At 36.5% G+C, this 20666-nt stretch overlaps 2 protein-coding genes across 3 annotated transcripts; both read right to left on the bottom strand.

Annotated features, from left to right (window-relative positions):
- Positions 1-283: 283 nt before the first annotated feature.
- On the bottom strand, positions 284-8455 carry timd4 (T cell immunoglobulin and mucin domain containing 4). 2 transcript variants are annotated; one of them, XM_027003828.2, is made up of 8 exons: positions 7184-7313; positions 5410-5520; positions 4820-5158; positions 4629-4694; positions 4119-4210; positions 895-1006; positions 770-803; positions 284-668 (listed from the first exon to the last, which is right to left on the bottom strand). In XM_027003828.2, exons 2-8 carry the CDS (start codon positions 5465-5467, stop codon positions 587-589), a joined length of 783 nt encoding a protein of 260 aa, XP_026859629.1. In that variant the 5' UTR covers positions 5468-5520; positions 7184-7313; the 3' UTR covers positions 284-586. The 2 variants fall into 2 exon arrangements, with proteins under 2 accessions (XP_026859629.1, XP_035383256.1); XM_035527363.1 differs by lacking the exon at positions 7184-7313 and adding an exon at positions 7957-8455 and having other exon boundaries at positions 286-668.
- A 99-nt stretch (positions 8456-8554) lies between these two features.
- On the bottom strand, positions 8555-11772 carry havcr1 (hepatitis A virus cellular receptor 1). The gene is made up of 7 exons (XM_027022660.2): positions 11463-11772; positions 10616-10957; positions 10202-10279; positions 9965-10005; positions 9782-9875; positions 9650-9683; positions 8555-9375 (listed from the first exon to the last, which is right to left on the bottom strand). Exons 1-7 carry the CDS (start codon positions 11515-11517, stop codon positions 9246-9248), a joined length of 774 nt encoding a protein of 257 aa, XP_026878461.2. The 5' UTR covers positions 11518-11772; the 3' UTR covers positions 8555-9245.
- Positions 11773-20666: the final 8894 nt, after the last annotated feature.

Genomic DNA, 20666 nt, shown 5'->3' with positions numbered 1-20666 from the left:
AGGGACACATTTCAAAATTTTTGTTTGTAAAAACTTTTAAGAAAATTTAAAAAAAAAATCCCATTTCCTCTGATCTCAGTTGAACAGTTTTTAGTAAAGAGGAGCAGTGTTTATGATATTTGAAAACAGATACGGGAACTGCTTTATGGTGATGTCTTTGCATGTTCTAGCAGTTATCAACTCTGGTGCCAGTAAGTTTGGATTTAAAAACGCTGTGCTTTCTTCCTGACCTCTAAAACTGTAAACCATTGAAATTATAATTAACACTTAAATTCAAATGGTGTATTTGCAAACACACATTATAATATCAGTTTATTGTTAGATATCAAAACACAGTATTTTGTACTTGTAACATTCATCGTTAAAGAGCAATGCCACAAGATGGCTACACTGTTTGAAGTCTAGTGGGCTGACATCCATTTGCCACTGTGTCACCTGCTAGTGGAATGTCTGCCAGACCTCACAATTTTTGCTCTATGATTTTCGACATTAAAAACATGTTATAAGTAATTTATCACAATGAACCTTAAAACATATGCAACAAAAAACTTGTTACAAGGCGTTTCAGCAGGCCTTGGATATGGTCTTAGTCGAGAGTATAAATGTTTTCTTCCACTGGTCTTCTGGTCCTTATTTCATAAATGATGTGCCTTGGTTCCTTTGAGAAACTAAAGCATAAAGTACATAATATATGGTTTTTAAATATTTGTTCTTATGCATAACTCTTTTAGCTCTTTGTTGTTACAAACATTTTTTTCAGTGTACTTACCATCCTGTGTCAAGCACTTTAATATGAAATGCACCTGAAAGCAAACCCATGAGAATCTAAAATTAAACCACAAATTCAAATGCATGTCATAACTTCCATAAGTCAGAGTAGGTCATGCTACATACGTTTGAAGGCTAGCAGGATCAGTGCCCCCAGCAGGAGCAAGAGCAGGCTGAGAGACACAGACAGCACAGGGATGTTGATCTGCAGTGTGATGCTCGAGACTGCTTCATCAGACTACAATACAGAAAGGGGAGCGATAAGAGCCTAAAATGTATGTTAGACAGTTATTATTCATCTTTAATGTTTTTTGAATGAATCTAATGCTGCTGAGGTCACGGTAATTTGTTTTGGTAGGTAGTACTTAGAGATGAATAGATGAATAGGAGATCAGTTTGGACATATTTGATAGAAAAGGAAATGTTTGTAACTAGATGAGTTTTAACTAAGCAAGTCATTGTAAGGGTCAGTGCCAGGCCGAGGCCCCCTCTGGCCACCAGAGGGAGGCCTTGAGTCAGGCACGCCACTAATCAGGCTTAATGCCCAACAGCTGGGTTACACCTATGTAGACCCAGTGACTCAGTGCTGGGTCTTTGCCAAATTTAGGGGCCAAACTCCTAGCCGGTTTGTGAGCCCTTGTGCTACACCTCAGTTCTGTGCTGTGAGGGTGTCTGTGTTTTTACACATCCCCTCTCCTCTTCTGTTTTCCCCCTGAAATCTGTCTCTCTCCCAAGGCTCCCCTTATCCATTACAGTTCCTCTCTGTTTTCTGGTTTTGTCTGGGAAGTAATAGTTTGGTTTTCTCCAGGGCATTGGGGCTGCCATTCTTCCCGTGGCATCCTTGGGTCTCCCTTTTCCCACGCTTGGCGAGGTGTTTAGTTTTTTCCCTCTAGTTTTGTCGTCCTCCATTCCTTTGAAGGGCGATAGATGCAGAAGTCATTTCACAGCTGCCGCAGTCTAGCGGGTGTTTGTCCCCCTTACAACAAAGCAACTGGGCTTCATTCCCCACCTTTGGTTACTTACCTTTCTTGTTTTACCAGTTCTATGAACTAACTGTTTTGCACACAGGCCCCCTGTTATTAGAGTGTGGTTGCTCGCCCAGTAAGCTGTTGGTACCATCACCTATCTGACCTGGGTTCAAGCCCATGTTATAGTCATCTTTGTATTGTGATAGGATTTTTGGGTGCTTATTTCTGATCTGCCTGGGGAAGATCTTAACCTCTTTGCAGAAACAAGCTCTCGGTGTTTGTGAAGTGTCTCTCCATAAGCTGTGTAGTGCTACATAAAATAAATTAACTTTGTTAGTGCAACATAAATTATTCATGCTTTAAATTTGTGAGCTGGTGGCAATATACGGTTAGTTAATTAAAATTCAAACAGTAAGTTAACACAATGTAGACCGTTCAATATGATATAAACATTAATGAATCCAAGCTGTCTTGATAAAAGAGGAGAATGTTATGACATTGTTTACAGTGCATCAAAAGACTTAACAGGTATCACTGATATGCAGACGATACCCAGATCTAACTTAGCTCTGCATCCCCCATGGTTTAATCTCAGTCTCTACACGTATGTCATACTTATTTAAAACATTGGCTTGATGGCAACTTTCCAACACTGAACAAACAAAGGTTCTGTAAAATGTCCCTAAGTCACTGGTTTCTAAATTCTCTACGTTCACTATAAATGTTGATGGTATTCCTATCATACCAGTACCACACCAGTCATTAAAAACCTTGGCATTGTTTTCAACTCCATCACTTACATTCGAGTACCATACAGGGCCTTGAAAAAATATTCATACCCCTTGAAATTTTTCACATTTTTTCATGTTACACCTACAAACTTAAATGTATTTTATTGGGATTTTATGTGATAAAACAACACAAAGTAGCAAGTAATTGGGAAGTGAAAAGAAAATGATACATGGTCTTCAAATTTTTTAATAAATAAAAATCTGAAAATTGTGGTGTGAATTTCAGCCCCCTGTACTCTGATACCCCTAAATAACATCCAGTGTGACCAATTGCCTTCAAAGGTCACCAAATTGGCAAATGGAGTCCACCTGTGTGTAATTTATTCTCAGTATAACTACAGCTGTTTTGTGCAGACCTCAGAGGTTTGTTAGAGCACATTAGTGATCAAACAGAATCATGAAAATGAAGGAACACACCAGACAGGTCAGGGATAAAGCAGGGTTAAGCTATAAAAAACAATATCCCAAGCTATGAACATCTCCCAGAGCACTGTTCAATCCATCATCCGAAAATGGAAGGAATATGGCACAACTACAAACCTACCAAGACATGGCCGTCCACCTAAACTGACAGCCCTTCAAGGAGAGCACTACATAGAGAAGCAGCCAACAGGCCCAAGGTCACTCTGAAGGAGCTGCAGAGATCCACAGCTCAGGTGGGACAATCTGTCCACAGGACAACTGTCAGCCTGTAGATGTGCAAAGCTGGTAGAAAAAGACTTACAGCTGTAACTGCAGCGAAAGGTGGTCCCACCACGTATTGAGTCAGGGGGGCTGAATACAAATGCACGCTACACTTTCCAGATATTTATTTTTTAAAAATTTGAAAACCATGTATCATTTTCTTTTCACTTCGCAGTTACTTGCTACTTTGTGTTAGCACATAAAATCCCAATAAAATACATTTAAGTTTGTAGGTGTAGCATGAAAAAATGTGGAAAATTTCCAGGGGTATGAATACTTTTTCGAGGCCCTGTATTTATTATACTAAGGCTTCTTTTTATCATTTGCACAGCACGGCACATTTCCATCCTCTGCTCAGGATTGCTGATGCCAATATGCTGATAAATGCTTTTGTGTCCTCCTGTATTGATTACTGTAACTCCCTTTTGAATGGCCTTCCTCATAAATTGCTAAACCGGCGTCGGTATATTCAGAACACTGCTGCCAGGGTTCTCACTCTTACAAAGTGTACTGCTCACACAACACCCATATTTCATTAGCTATATTCGGTGCCAATATATTATTACCCCATACCCCCTATGGTCTCTCCTGCTCCCTTAGATCTTCTTTGTATATGACTACTGACAGTAGGTGGCAGGTTTTTCAGTGCCACTGCTCCAAAAGTATGGAACTCTTTCCCTTGACCACCATTTGACTGTTCTGCTCTTTGTTCCTTCGTTATAACATTTCACTTCTCTGCACATTTCTCCTGTTTTTTGTTTTTTTTTAAGTGCAAAGTGTCCTTGGGTTTGTGAAAGGTGCTATGTAAGTTTAAAATTATTATTATTATTATTATTATTATTAACAATTGAGAACTTTTGAAACTGTACAAAACCACCTTGTTTGCACACAATAACAGCATACTTACTATAGCCACAGAATTCATCAGGGTTAAGTTCTGCCTGGAAATGTCGAAATCTGATAACTCTGTTTGACTGGTCTGATCTAAAAGAGATGTCACTGGAGAAAAATCGACATAGAGAAATGTCTTCAGAAGCGCTGTTTACAGGAAACCAACGCCAGTTTCAAATTGACAGGGTACTTGAATGTGGCTTGAATTTACTTGATGATGAAGTTTAACCACACTGGTTGGTGACATTTAACAGCATGAGCTTCCTTGATGATGCTTAAGTACATGTCATACTAGGACATTAATACCAGTCATACAAGATGACATTTGCTGCGTTTTAAGTCTGAGTTTCTTATAGCTTAACTAGACACTAGCAGTTTCTGTGTAACAAGATTTACAATAACCTTTTATAGAAGATTGTGTGCTGTTTTTTTTGTTTGTTTGTTTTTGTTTTTTTTAAAACAAACACTACTTTTATAAAAACAATAAAATGATTCATTCAGCTACATCTGAAGATACATTACTCACCAGTTTCAGTTTGCAGTAGCACAGTAGTAGGAAGTGTAGTAGTTGTGGGAGCCAATGTTGTTTGAGCTTTAGAATTAAAAGTATGTCGTTAGTTTAAGAATCCTTAGTATCCAAGGACATCTAAACACCCTTTAGTAAAGAGCTGTAAAATAAGCCTTTTAAAAGCTTGAAGCCTTATCCACCTCACTTGCCTCTCATGACCTTTAGAGTGTAGGTCACCTTCTTGTCATTGAAAAGCCCATCAATGTCTATTCTGCAGCAGTAAGACCCACTGTCTGTCCTTCGTATATGCTGGATCCCCAGGTCCATTTGTCCAGATAAAATATCTCCAATGAGTCTGTACCTGTCTGAAACCTTTGAGATGATGCCATTTTCATCTGTCTGTACGATGATATCATTACACCAGAAGGTTCCACAGTCTCGACCCCAACAGACATGGCTTAGGCCATGCTGCTTAACTGAGTAATGACAGGACAAAATCACTGTGCTGCCCTCAGTCACCCTGAATGCCATCACTGAAGATTGGGCAACTGTGGGATTATAGAGAAAATTAGGACAAGTAATACTGCTGTGAAGCAGAGAAAGAATTATGGACATAACACAATTCTATCAGGTTCATCTGATGTAAAATGAATACTGCAATGTTAAATCAGCACTGTTCTTTTACGCAAAATCTAAGAAAGCTTCCATAGCTATGTTAATATACACAAGACATTTGCAAACTAAGTATATGCATTTACATGCTCTTCTCAACATTAGCGACAGTGATTTAGTGTTTTACCTGACACAGTGAAGAAAAGGATCCATCTCAGTAAAGGCAAACTAGGAGGAGTAGCCATTTGAGCTAGATTTTGCAGTGAAGTGTGGCATTCGGTCTACACTGCTCTGGAGTCTGCATGGGGCATGACAATGAGAGTATGTGAATAAGGCATGTGTTCTGGAGATCTCAGTCTGTGACATCTCCAAGCAGGACAGAGTTACTGACGCCTCTGCTGGCCCTCAGCTGGTGATTGGGATGTTTGAGAAAATCAAGTCATTGTGAAGCAAAGCGCTATCAGCCAATGCAGTGTCCCAACACACAGGCTTCATAATGCCTCAGCACATATTAGCCTCATTTCCACTAAGGACCTGCACTCAACCTAGAATGTAACCACTGTTGCAAAGGTGCTCAGCCCAATGAAGCTACACCTTTTTCTCACTATACAAACATATAACAGATAGAACGTATGTTAGAGTAACGCCCTCATCTTTAGTTCTTCCTAGGCATTCTATGATTCCTTGCTGCTTTTGTGATGTAACTAAGCACAAGAAACAACCTTCTTGTATTATTACTCTTTTCGTGTTGTATTATATGCAAACAACAGCACTATTAAGGCCTTTCAAAGTGTTTGACATTAAAGGAAGACTGCAGGTTAGGTGCTCTCATTTTGAGGTGAAAGTTTCATCATGTAGTGTAATATAGTGGTTGTGTTGTGAAATGTGAGTGGGGGAGACAGACACATTTAGTTATGTAATATCTGTACAATTGCACATCTAACTAGTAATAAAACTGACACCAAAGCTCAGATTATAATATCACATAGCAGTAATGAGTTCATGAATATTTTCAATGAGAAAAATAAGCTCATTACAGATAACATTGAGTATTAATGTGGCATTGGGCAGCTAAATAGAGACCAGAACAACCATGCCAGTAAAGACTCTAAAATCCTGTACTCCTATCCAAGAGCCTGAACTAACATCTCTGATCTCACACTCAAAAGTTTCCACCATCAGACCAATTATCAAAAAATCTTGACCCGTCTGCTGTCAAACTAGAGGCCGAACTCAAGCTTTCCCTTTATTTCTAAGTTCTTAGAAAAGATCCTAGCTCAGTATTTAAGATCATATGTGAATCAGAAGCAGATACAAGAAGTCGCAGTCAGGGCTTGGGCCTCATCATGGTACAGACAGCACTGATTAAAGTGCTTAATGACCTGATGTTGGCTTTTGACCAGGGCAGTTTGACACCATGCATCACAACACTTTACTAGCTTTTTACTTGAAAATATTATTTGGATTAGAGAAATAGCCATGTCCTGATTTAAATCTAAAACCAAGGTTAGTTTTGATGTCCTACAAGGATCTGTAAAGGATATCAGACACTGGATGTTGAGAAACTGAATGTGTAAAGAACTACAACTATGAAGCTAGTCCATGCATTTATCACCTCCGAATTGGACCATTGTAATGCCTTACTATCTGGCTGTACAACTATATCTGGCTGGACATCCAACCCTATTACCAACACCTTTCATGAGTTTGAATTTCTAGTACCCAAAAGGGAGCAATATAAAAAAGAAACACGGAGATGCACTCTCTGTTGGGTTATCAATGATGTATTGTTATGGTTTTTATTTTTATTTTGTATACAACAACAAACACACATACAAAAATAATAACCGCATAAACCAAATCTAAAAGGAAGTGTTTCACAACAAGCAAAGATTTACTAAAGCCAACTCAACCACTAACTTCACTAAAACAAAATTAAAAATAAAATGCATCAATCTTACCTTAACTCCCCATCACAAAACAGAAATACAACAAAGGCAGTAAGAACACGGCACCCACCCCTACACCTCCAAGCAAAAAACAAAAGAATGATAGTGTGTCTGACAATCACACATATACACACACACACACACACACACGTGTGTGTGTGTGTGTGTGTGTGTGTGTGTGTGTCTATATATATATATATATATATGTATGTATGTATGTATGTATGTGTGTGTGTGTGTGTGTGTGTGTGTGTGTGTGTGTGTGTGTGTGTGTGTGTGTGTGTGTGTGTGTGTGTGTGTATACACTCCTTTTGAAGCTGTCTGTATCAACTTGAAACTCTGTATCAACTCGAAATGGAGAAGCATCACGTATCTGCTGTCGTAACAACTCAAAACTGCTATTTAAGAAGCATTACAACTAACCACTCGAGGCCCTGTGCATAAAGCCTCTAAAGATCAAGTACGGCTCTATCTAAGAACCTAGCTAGACAGCAAAATACTAACTTCTAAGTATAAAATACTTCTAATGACCTACAAAGCACTGAACGGTCTTGACCCACAATAATTTCGAGAACTAGTGTATTATCCACATCTGCTTAGATCAAAAGATACAGGCTCTTTACTAGTACCAAAAATAATAAAATCTACTGCAGGGGGTAGAGTCTTCTCCTATAACGCTCCCACAGTATGGAATAACATTTCTGTCCATGTTCAAGACTCACACAGTCTCAATATTTAAGGCTAGGATGAAAACTGTAATGTCAGGTATTTTATTAAATACTTACCATCTTAGGTAAAGGTATAGATCTGGGGGTCCACGGGCATTGAGAGTTATGATAAAGATGTTATGATGCTGTCACTTCACCTCTTTTTTGTCACTAAAGTTTCTTGACTGAGACTGGCAGAGTGCTGATATTCCAGGGAGCCTGTGTTTCGTTCTGGCACTATCCTTTTAGTTTTGCTGCCAAAGCAAGTCCATCTTCACACATTGAAGTTCCCTCTGGACAGTCATTACAGTGCAAGATGGGTTTTGGACATGTACACTCATTGAACCCAGACTATGACTTCTAGAAAACCAGAATAGACATTCATTGTTAATTTTTTTATTTAATTTTGTTTTATTTTGTTATTGTTTTTATTGTTGCTATCGTTGTGTCCGTTTTTTGGCCATAGGAAGACTATGAATTTGAAGAAAAGATGTACAAATTTATCACACACACACACACACACACACACACACACACACACACACACACATACACACGAATCCAACAACAGAAGGATTTACTTTACACTTTAGGGTCTCACAGGGTAGACGGGGATAGTGAAGAGCAAGCAGAAGGGCCAAGTCAAGACAGTCAAAATTTCAAAGGGGCAACTACATAAAGGTAAAAAACATTGATTACATGGCTTAGTAACTCAGTGTGGTCTCAAGAGACTTTGCACAGAGTTTTGTAAGCGGGAGGCTTGAGTCCAGATTAAAATTCCTCAGGTGTCTGATGAGAGGGTGTGGCCAGTTATTAATAAACTGGCAAGACTGATTGGTGGAGCACATTGGAGGTTGTAGCAGGGTGCATGACAATATCAAAGTCATGAATAATAATAACATTTTCTCAAGTACTTGCTCATAAATGTCAACAGTGACAGAAGATAATGTTCTGCTACAGTTAACAAACACTGCTATGCTGGCTCAAACAGGTGCTATTATAGTGATGTTTACTGTACACCTTTTTCACAAAGAAATGTTAAGTGCACATACCTTGCGCACTCTGCATATATTTACTCAAGAACATTTTTACAAGCCAGCAAAAAATAAGGAATTTACTTGCCCCGGGACTCAAAATATTGCAGGATGTTACTCTGATGAGATGAGAACTGACTTGCGGTGGAAAGAAGGATCAGCAGTAGTAATTATCACACTATTACAGTAACATTTCTCTCTTCCTAATCATGACATTTCACAAAAGTTAGTCCCTAGCAAGTGTCTACTAAATATTAATTAATATCACAGAACTGCAATCATTTAATGTTACCAAGAGCCTTTGACAACTAACAATACTGTATGAGAATTCCATCATGACCATCTCTCATATTCATTCTCAGTTTCTAGCTGGTAGATGTTGTCTACAGCCATCACCCTGTTGTGGAAGCCCAGGCTGCTGTCTGTGTTGCTGTAAATAATGGCATCCTGGATGTTCTGGTGCCTGGTGGGACAGAATTAAAACCACCTATGAGAAACATTTTGCTGTAGTACTTTTGTGTTTAGTAATGAATTTTAATACTGATTCCAGTGAGCACAAATAAGATAGAAGTTAAAGAAGAGGCAAAAGGGACTTTCAGGTCCACTCCCTGATCTTTAATCTTACAGATTGTTTCCAGATTATTTAATTTATCAGTGAGTAACACTGCCTCACTTGTATATTTACTTTCTGTATGGCTCTGCTTTTAAGAATAAGCATTTTATGCTTTTTCACTTACATTTCTACTGTCCTTCTTTTTCTTTTCTGCTTCCCTGAATGGAAAAAGAATCATTAAGGTTTCATTCTTAGCTAAATATAAATGAAATATATTTTTATATTTCTTTCTCACTGAGAGAATTAATGTACTCACACATTATATAAAGAGCAGCTGTCCACAAAATGAGCAAAAACAGTAGAATTGACGCCACAATACAAGCAAGCATTTCATCCATTGTCTCATCCACCTTGATGATACACAGAATTAGCCAGTTATGGCTCACACTTAAAAAAGGATACACAGAACACAGTTGCTGCACATCTTCTTTATACTTACATTTTTACTGTGATCAGGAAGAGCCGTGATGGTTTCATTTTCTGAGTTCCCAATTATTGCAACCAAAGGAAAAGAAAGGTTAAAAAAGATGCATCATTTGCATTCTATACACACACACACACACACACACACACACACACACACACACACACACACACACACACACATATAGCTGAAACTTTACCAATTTGTGGGTATAAAGACAAGCAGACCAGTAGCAGAGACAAAATTCTATACCCTGTAGAGTTTCAGAGTGGTTCCATGGTCCCATGGTTGTAATGTCAGTTATATTCACTGATGCAGTTGATACAGGCTCTGTTTAGGGGGGGGGAGTGGGTTTTTGTTTTTGGTTTTTTGCTAAAACTAAATAATACAAAAAGACTTGAACATTTCATGGTCTGCAATGAGTAAATGTTTGCAAAATCTAAAATAATCACTTTAATCATATGTGACAATAATTTCCCCAAATTTCCATCATTTTATGATTTATTAGCAAGGTTTTAAAAATATTTAGATGCTTAGATGCAAAACAAGTTAATGGCTCTAGTTTTATATATATATATATATATATATATATATATATATATATATATATATATATATATATATATATATATATATATGCACTGAACATGTGTCTAGAATACTTACTTTGCTCAATGACTAAGTAAACCTCATATTTTTCATCGTTAAACCATCCAGGCACGTGTACTCGGCAGCCATATGTTCCAGAGTCACTTTGTTTTGTACTGTGGATTTTTAAAGATACATCTCCATTCTGTATGTCTCCAGGGAGCTGATATCTGTTTAATATGTTCCTTACCACTTTATCTCCATCTGTTGCAATTATTTCAGAACCACACCCACTTGATGGTATAACTCCTCTCATCCAGCATATCTCACATTTGCCATGATGGTGTGAGTCATACTTGCATGGGAGGATGACATCCTGACCATCAATGCCGTAAACTGTAATGCCCCTACATGTACATACTAAAGGGGATGAGGGTAGGGGTTAAAGAATATTGCTGTTTGAGAGGTTATAGAGCACTCTTACAGTTTAAGTTCATAGATGCTGATGGAATAATACTATTACTGTCAATCTAACCAAACACCAACCATGACACTTTCATTCCCTTCATTAAAGGAAACCTAGAAGTAGCATTTTGACTTAGAATATAAAGTACATGCAAAAGTAATACTAATGTAAACTTTAGTTCATTGTTTTGTTTTTTTATTGTAACAAATAATATATTTGTAATATGCTTGATATTACAAAAATATTATAAATATTAATTCAGCTGGTTACATTTATATAAATTAACTAAGCAGTAGACTCTTATCTCGGAAATACATTTCTTAATTTGAACAAAATTTCTGTATAGTAAAAAAAAAACAACAACAACTAGTAGTACAGAGTACTGCAGCTCCTGCTGAACATGTCAGGAGTCTAGAAGCTAAACACTCTACCATTACATTTTTGAATGTGTTCACCTACCTGTGAAGCAGTGAATAAGCAAGAGTGAGCCCATCCAACTGAACAGCATTTTCATGATAGTTCAGCTCTGACTCTGCAGAGAGAGAACTGCTTCTCTCCTCTCACATCTGAAGTTGACACATTTGTGCACATGACTTCCTCCCTCATTTGATCTGAAGTAATGCTTCCGTCTGTGTTGTTCTACTTATTACTGTAGACACGTATCCTTCTAATATTAATCGAATATAATCAAATGAAGATAAAAAAAACTAAAGGTGAGGATTTTTAACCCTCTGGAGTCTGTTATGCTTTTTGCATTTTGTTATTGACAAGCATCAGTAAAAAAGCATGATGTAATATTATAATGAAAATAAAATATATAATGCCATAATCAGAAAATTATATATATATTAATTACATTGATAAAAATATTGCTATAGTAAGACAGGTAATTCCATATTCTTTATTCTTTAGAAGTATACTGTATTCAAAATGTTTAAATATGTTCAACAATAATGAGACACTAGATGTCAGTATCGGATCAGTCTTAATTACTAGCCTAATTAATGCATTTTCATCATTGTTTTTCAAGAACAACCTGTCTCTGAGAACAGCATGGTTGTTAACTGGATCTTCAGAACATGCAGACCATGACATTATAAATACAGACATCCTGTACATTCATACGTTTACAAGCATAAAATACGTAAGCTACTATGGAGTCTTTGAGTGAACTGGACAGTGATGCAAATTTTGTTATTTTGGTATATCAATTACAAGCTCCTTCAGACCATCCGCTTCCGTGAAGTACTTTTGTAGTCTGTGCCTAATATTTGCAACCCACAGACGTCACCAGACACTGAGTATCTTCCCTGGTAATACACTGGCAGACCTGGAGTACAGCCATTTCAATTCCTCATTGTTTTGAAGGCTGTAGTCATCAGAAAGGGAAATATGAAATACATGCCTGTTACAGAACCATTTTTCATTTATTGCTATGGCTCACATCAAAGAAGCTCGTATAACAATGATTACTAGCAGAAATGTTCTTGAACTAAGACACTGAATTTGCAACACCAGAGCTGCACTTTGAATGTTATACTAAATGTAGTGAAAATTAGAAATAAGGAAACATGTCAGCTTTGTTTGCACACGGAGAATGACTAACCATAGCATCAGTTATGGTACTGATCCACCTGCAGTATCATTTTAGCACACTCTCCTGCATGCTTTACACTCCCTTGCCTTTAAATAGCCAAGAGAGGGACAATCATACCTTAGTCATACCTTTCTCTTACACATTACACTGACAGAGGAAGAGCACAGATCTGAGCAAATGTTAGTCATTAAAAAGGTGCAAAATAACAATAATTTCTTGTATCTCTCTTTTCAGTCCTATCAACCCAATATTCCAATTGATCATCACATATCGTAGCTCTCCACATGTGGTGTTTCCACAGGTCTGTGGGGGTTGCCACTCAGATAGCTGTGGTGCTGTGGGGGGACATTTTCCATTCTGCTACTCACAGTCTTTTCTCTGGAGTTCACTGCAGTTCTGAGGGCAGGCCGAGCAAAATACTTTATTGCACAGTAAGCACATGTGCTCATGACTCACCTTTTTCACTTCCTCTCTTGCCAGGAAAACAGTGTCTGAGAACTAAATCAATCCATCATGCAGTTCAAGAAAAGGGAAGTTTCATAGAGTTTACATTTCAACTCTGGACACATCACGTAAAGCAGAAGTTTTTAAATAAAAAATAATTTTCTCAAGACATTTCTTCAAAACTAAATGGAAAACCTTACTTACTCAGTATAAGTGCAATTATGAAAGTATAAGTGCAATTATTATGACTGCTCCCACTCGCACTGAAGTTACAATACGTTTTTCCATTGTATTCTGAAATTGTAAGCCATATTAAACTTGAGTTCATTAGACATTAGTAAGGTTTTATTTCATCAAGGTCAGTACAGATATTTATACCAACCTCAGTATGTATCAGCTGTGCAACTGAATCACAAATTGAGTCATCAGTGAGATCTGAAATGAATTAGTTGTTAGAGTTCAAAATCTCTCTCTTGCACTCTCATGCACATGATCACATACACACATTTGAACACACGCTTGCAAACATGCCAACCCAGACAAACAGAACCTGTACTTCTATATGCAAAAGAATGGTGGAGGTTCTATTTTAAAAGTATCTATTGAAGTTTTTGCAATATTACAACACATCTACTAAGTGAATTAATTTCTGATCACTGATTTTTTTTTTTCTAAATACATCCGTGTGTATTTGCAAAGAAGCAATTATCAACTACAGATTAAACAGTGTTGCACACTGGTGATATGTTAAAGAACACAGTGATGTCGCTGACCTTGTGTTGGCATCTCTGAGGTGGTCTGGGATACATATTTGCATGTTGTGACTTTGATTTGGTTTACTTTTATGGGAAATTAAATGAGTAACAATTACATGAGTTTATACATCCCTGCTCTCATGTCTATGCATACTGCAGTACTAATTAAGTAACATTAATTAATATCAACTATACAGTTAGTAATATTGTACTCCAGAGTTATGATAATGACAGCGTCTCTCACCTTGTGATGGCTTCTCTGAGGCGGTAGGAGATGATTTTGTGTCTGTGGTGACTTTGATTGCGTTTAATCCTTTGGAATTAAAATAAATAGAATGACTTGCATTGATTATGTGCACAATACAGAGCATCTGCGCATATATATAAGTTTAATTTAACTCTTCTGCAGATGCTCTGTGTTTGTATATGTATAAGTACTTTGCTTGCACAGCTGATGAAGAACCTCTGTCTGAAGCATTCTGTTTTAAATAATGACATTTATTTCATAGAGTTATAAAGGTTCCAAGAGTGTACTTATTCTTATTCTCAATTTTTTTCTTAAATTCCTTAATGCCCTAAGAATAAAATTAGGATGTATGTTGGAACAAACATTGGCAAATATTTTTAGATATATGAAGGACAATGTATGTTAATGCATGTTTGGGGATTTGTGTGCTCACCATTTTAATGATTAGGCAAACAGTATGGCTGAGGTCATTGAATAGTCCAGCGATCTCAATACGGCATATGTAAAATCCAGAGTCTGATTTTTGTGCCTTTTTGATGGTAAGTGAAACATCACCTGTATGCAGCTTACTGGGTAAATCATATCTTTTTGATGGTCTGAAGTTCATACTCAGTCCATCAGTGGTGATCAATGTATATTCACATCCGAACCAGGAATGATCTCTCCTCCAACAAACATTTGATATGCCATGAGTTTTAACATTGTATTTACATGGCAAAATAACTTTTTCCCCAACCAGACCAACCACTGTCACAACAGATCCTTCATGTACTAAAAAAAGCACAGAGTAGACTGAGCAGTAGTGCATCAACAAATAGTGTACACTTAATGCATTATTTCTCAACACACTTACCCCTCAGCTTACTATTCATAAAACCTAACCTTAAAATGTAAAATAAATAAACAAAGCAATCAATAAGACAGTACTTACATGCAACAAGGATAGCTGATATAACTATGATCACAGTGGTAAGCATTTCCAGCACATGTAGAGTCGCTTATGTGAAAAGGAGTTTGTAGAGTTGCTTATGTGAAAAGGGGTTTGCGTCCCGAAAATAGTCTCACCACTTCTGTTTTCCATGAGTGTATTTCACCAGTGGGAAAGATTTCTTAAATAACTTTAGATATTTGGTTTGAAAAGAAGAGAAACAAACTTCTATATTTGCCACTATTTATTCCACAAAAATACAGCCAGATTAAATAATTAGGGCATTAGTAAGAAGTGATATAAATTAGCTTTTGAAATTTCAAAAACTAATTATTTAAATAATTATTTATAAATAATGGCTTCTAATTTTGCCATAATAATCTAATAAATATTCTGTTTAATATTCTGCTTCAAACATTTTGCTAATCTTGGCAAATGATCAAATGAATTTATAAAGAGATGAAACATTAATATTAGTAATATATAATGATAATATATAACTGTTATGAACATTTGCTGAGATATGTACTGAATATCTACACAATATATTAAGTCTCAATATATGATAAAGTATAAAACACTGGCAATAAAATAGCAAAAAATAATACTGCTATTCAGGGCCACATATAATGGGTAATAGGTATGAAATTAACTGATCAATTACAAAATCAAATAAAATGAATTCATCAATTACAAAATAAACAGTGAATATTACACTGCTCAGAAGCACAGACAGGTTAACAGCCACTGGCACAGTCTGTATATCTGTGGTTTTAGGACAGTGGTTTTAAATTTCAATGATGCCCAATTGCTGATGGTTTGTGATTAATCTTTTAAAATCCAGTTATATGGGCCTTCCTACATGCTCCTTCCACAATACTATCATGATCTTTCCACTAAGGCTATAGCTGGCCTTCTGACACTAGACATTTGCCCCTGGAGAACTATTTAATTTAAGATATCTTTATAAACACAATAAAATCACTTTAAATATACAGCTCACAGCTTATTTTACTGTGTTCTTGCGTGCCTTACCACAGCTTTCTGTTTGACCATGTGGGAATCCTAGAATACACTGACCCCTTCTGATTCCATGTTGTACATTGCAGCACAAGTAAGGCCATCTCCAAGGAAGTAATATTTTCCCACAAGAAGAGAAGGTGAGAATTTGGGTTTTTTTTGTTGTTTTTTTGTCTTTTACCACAATACTGCTTCACCTTTTTTGTACCATTATAAAAGTCTTAAAAATTACATAATTTTATGTATAACTGCAATATTATTTTCTCTTTAAACTGCCGCAGCCAAACAAGTTTTAACTTGAACCTACTATGATGAACCATAATTTTATATCCAACTGAGGCCTTAAATAGGATTCATTTTAAATGTGCTTGCAATAAAACCTATAAGAAAGTTGCTTTTAAGACTTTAAATGTTTGATACTTTAAATGCTCCTTAAATGCATTCTATGGGTTGATGAATGTCATGCACAAAGCAATCTAGTTTTAGGCAAAAAAAAAAGCATATCTCTCCCTTTCTATCTGAAAACAAATGGGAATTCATGCAACCTGTTCTTTCCAAATGCATTTTTTACAGTTGCACAACATAATGAGATGCATTCAACAGCACCCTTATGAGTGAATTACACCTGTGATTGAATATGCACTCAAACACACCACCTGCAATCCTTTTGTTATTATGCTATGGTTCATAGATAAAATCATACAGAAGTAGTATTTCAAGTGCCATCATCAGTATAATGAGATTTTGAAGCGTGCTTCCAGCTGAAATTCTATGTAATTAGTATGCTTCTATGATTAAACGTGGAACTGTCATTTTGTTGCTTCATAATGATTGCATTCGCAGTGAAACTACCTTCAAGCTTGCATCCTCATTATGAGACATAAACATGGAATTTGTATAAAACCCCTCAATCTAACATTTGCAGGTCCTCTTGCCAAGGAACAAATCACTATGCTGCTGGCACATAAACCTTCTTACGCCATCGCTTTATAAAATCCACCAATCAGAGTGGGTGAAAGTCAGAACAGGCTCCTTCAGAGCATGCTCAGTCCGCCACTGCAGTCCTGCAGACTGCGGCCTCCTTGGCCTGCTTGTCGAGTGTGTGGTGTAGTGGTGAAGGAGAGAGGGGCGCCTCCTGCTCTTCCCAGTTCATTAGTCAGCAAACGCCACTTCAGGGAGCTGAGGCTCCAGTCTGAGTGCTGCTTGTTGGTCACATCTACTAAATGGTTTGGTTTTGGTTTTTGGTTTGGTTTTTTTTACACTGAATGGTGCAGTATAGTTATATGAGTCGGACTGATTGTCTAAGATATGGCTTGATAGTTTGAAGTTGAATGGAAAGCTATTTTGGTAGACCTTTGACGGGATCTTTTTTTTCTATAAGGAGTCATTTCCCATGGAGATGTATTTACTGAAATAACTATTATTCCTATAGTATCATTTGAACTGGCCTTTTCTCCATGTTTTGACCTGATAAATGTTTGTCTTTTAATCTTTGATTGACAGCCCCTTCCCCATTCACACACACTTATTGGTGTAAAAGTGTTAAATTCAGTGGTCCATCAGCTGCAGGATATAGTAAATATTTCAGCTGTACTGTATGTTGCCCTAATATGCACAAACCTGCATTGGAATATACTTCACCAATGTCTGATAATTACAATTAAAGCTTTTTTTCTGGCACAATAATTATATAGCAAATGTCAGTTTTCAAATTCATTATTCTTGTGACAACAATTAATGTTGGCTGTCATGGGTGTTTGGCTGTTGGTTGTCAGGCAGTCACAGTTTTGCAAGCTTGATCTCCCAATAACTACTGCATGGATAGGAGAGAGATCAACAGCATGAGAAGGAGTAAAGTTTATCACTGGTGCTCCAACTGACAGTCGTAACATTGGCAGGGACAAACATTGTCCTCAAGGTCTTTTTCATTAATTCTATAATAATAATAATAATAATAATAATAATAATAATAATAATAATAATAATAATAATAATAATAATAATACTTCTGCTGCTACTACTACTACTAATAATAATAACAATACTTCTGCTACTACTACTACTAATAATAATAATATTAATAATAAGAATACTACTACTACTACTACTACTACTACTACTAATAATAATAATATTACTACTACTAAATAATAATAATAATAATAATAATATTACTACTACTAAATAATAATAATATTATTACTACTACTAATAATAATAATAATAATAATAATAATAATGATAATAATAATATTACTACTACTACTACTAATAATAATAATATTACTACTACTACTACTACTACTACTACTACTACTAATAATAATAATAATACTAAATAATAATAATAATATTATTACTACTACTACTACTACTACTACTACTACTACTAATATTAATAATAAATCATTATTATTTCATTAGTTTACGTCGTATAGTAAAATAGAGAAGTATTTGGTCTTCCTTCATCTTCAAATGGTAGTTAGAATACTACAAGAACAGTTTCTTTATTCATGCTTTTCTGGACAGTTGTTAATAATCCGTAAATAAGCTCAGAAAGAAATGTGTGTGCCATTTTCTCAGTTTTATTTTTGTGTGTCAGACAAAATATACACTGTGTGTGAGTAATTGTTTTGATTTCAGGAGACCTGTTGTTTTGAGACCATGCTTCAACCTCACAGCCAGTCAGAATTTTAAATGAAACATTGAACTCAATTTAGCAGCCTGTTCTTGTCTCTGTCCCTGAACATTATGTATTCCCAAAAGCTGGCATGTACCTGAATTAATTATGCCATTCTTGAGAATTAGCTCCTACTGTGCGTACCTGGAGCAGCTGAATTGTGTGGTGGAGAGGTTGTCTGTGCATTGATTTTCCACACAAAGGGCTCATTTGAACCTCACAGAAAGTCAAAGAGACACTTCCAATGTGGGACTGCATGATGGCTATGCTTCACTTAGCATTTACACACACACACACACACACACACACACACACACACACACACACACACACAAAGGAACAAGCATTGTGTTACGGCTAAATCATGAAGAGCACAAAACATTTTGTAACTCCTTATTCAGTATAGTCATATCCATTCACTAAATTGTGATAAAACAATATTATGTATTATAGACTGTCACAGGTTATGCAAGTAATTATCCACATTCTGTTTACCCAAGGATGAAACCATTATTTTCAATACGCACATTCCGCATGTTTGACTGAAGAGTGAAACATATAGTGTGACTCTGAAGTTTTTGAGATTTGTGTAGTCAAGATGTGCTTTCATAATCACCCCATCTTGTGACTTACAGGTGCACATATGATCTTTCTGGTATTATGAGCATGTATCAAATAACTTGTTCTGTCGACAACCGAACTGAAGGTAACTTGACAAGTGACTGAACATTAAAGACCTAAATGTCATCTTCGTGGTTGTCAAACTGAATGACATTTTCTTTGTCCTGTATTCATATTTTAAGTTCGATCATTTTATGGCCTATGGTCTTCATTATATTAAATTACATTATTACATTTATTACAATGTGATAAAATGTCATAAAATTCGGAGGTAAACAGTATGTTACAAAATACTGCCAACATATCCAACACATCTAATCTAGGATACAACAAAAGGTATAAGAGCTTCCAAATCAGTATTCCATCGAAAACTGTCTGTGATATAAAAGACCTTCTTTGATTTGTGATGAGTCTCTGTTCCATCCTCTTTGGAGACAATGAAAGAAGAACGGCTTCATAGCCTCCTCCTTCAGATGGATTAGTGATAAAATGGACAGTTGTAATGGTTTCATTGGCATCACACAGTGTGAGCCTCTCTGGCTTCAGGCCACATCCTTCTCAGTCAACAGTACTTGGGGGGGGGGGGGGGGGGGGGGGCAACACTCACTAGATGTATGACTCTGAGCTAAGGGCCCATCTCCATGAAGGAAAGGGAATACTGAGGGACAAACAGAAAATCCTCTTTAGAGAGAAGAAGGGATAGTGGCATTGAGTTGGACTATGAATAAAAGGTTTTACAAATTCAATACAAAGTCAATACAAATTCACAGTAATTAATGATACATTAGCACAAGAGGTTTTTGCTATAATGTGACGATGCACTTCAGTAAAACTTTTCCACATTATTGTTTAAGTTCCTTTTGTCCTGTTTTCCTTTTTTGTTTGTGGGCTATAGGGAAATTATCTACAATGTGACTATAAAAGTCATTGCTAGGATTTAGAGGGGTATCTGGAATTTTAACGGTATTTTATGGCCTGTAAATTTATTCCTTTTTTGATACAGTTTCTGTATGTCAAACCTCTCTGACTCACAGACTATGTCCAAGTCTGACGCATCTCATAGGCAGAGATGACATTCCATCTGTGCTCTCACATATTTCTTGCTCTCAGTTTGTAGAGTGTTGGTTTCCTGAGTCTGGGAAACATTCAGGGCACCTTCTCTTTGAGTAATCCGTTTTATTTCGAATTCCTAAAGCACTGGATCTGAATTTCCACATTCCTCTCTCTGTGAACAACTTCTGTAACTTGCACATGCATTTCTCCTCATATCATATTCTCAGAACTATATATAAACATTGCCAAAATAAGAACCATAAATGACCTTTTCCTCAAATAAACTAATAGCTACTCTGCCTTAAGATCCTGTTGTGC

The sequence above is a fragment of the Electrophorus electricus genome, chromosome 6 (assembly GCF_013358815.1).
Source record: "Electrophorus electricus isolate fEleEle1 chromosome 6, fEleEle1.pri, whole genome shotgun sequence".
Classification (NCBI taxonomy): Eukaryota; Metazoa; Chordata; class Actinopteri; order Gymnotiformes; family Gymnotidae; genus Electrophorus; species Electrophorus electricus.
The sequence above is the reverse complement of the archived record's forward strand: the minus strand, read 5'-3'. Positions and strand labels throughout refer to the sequence as shown.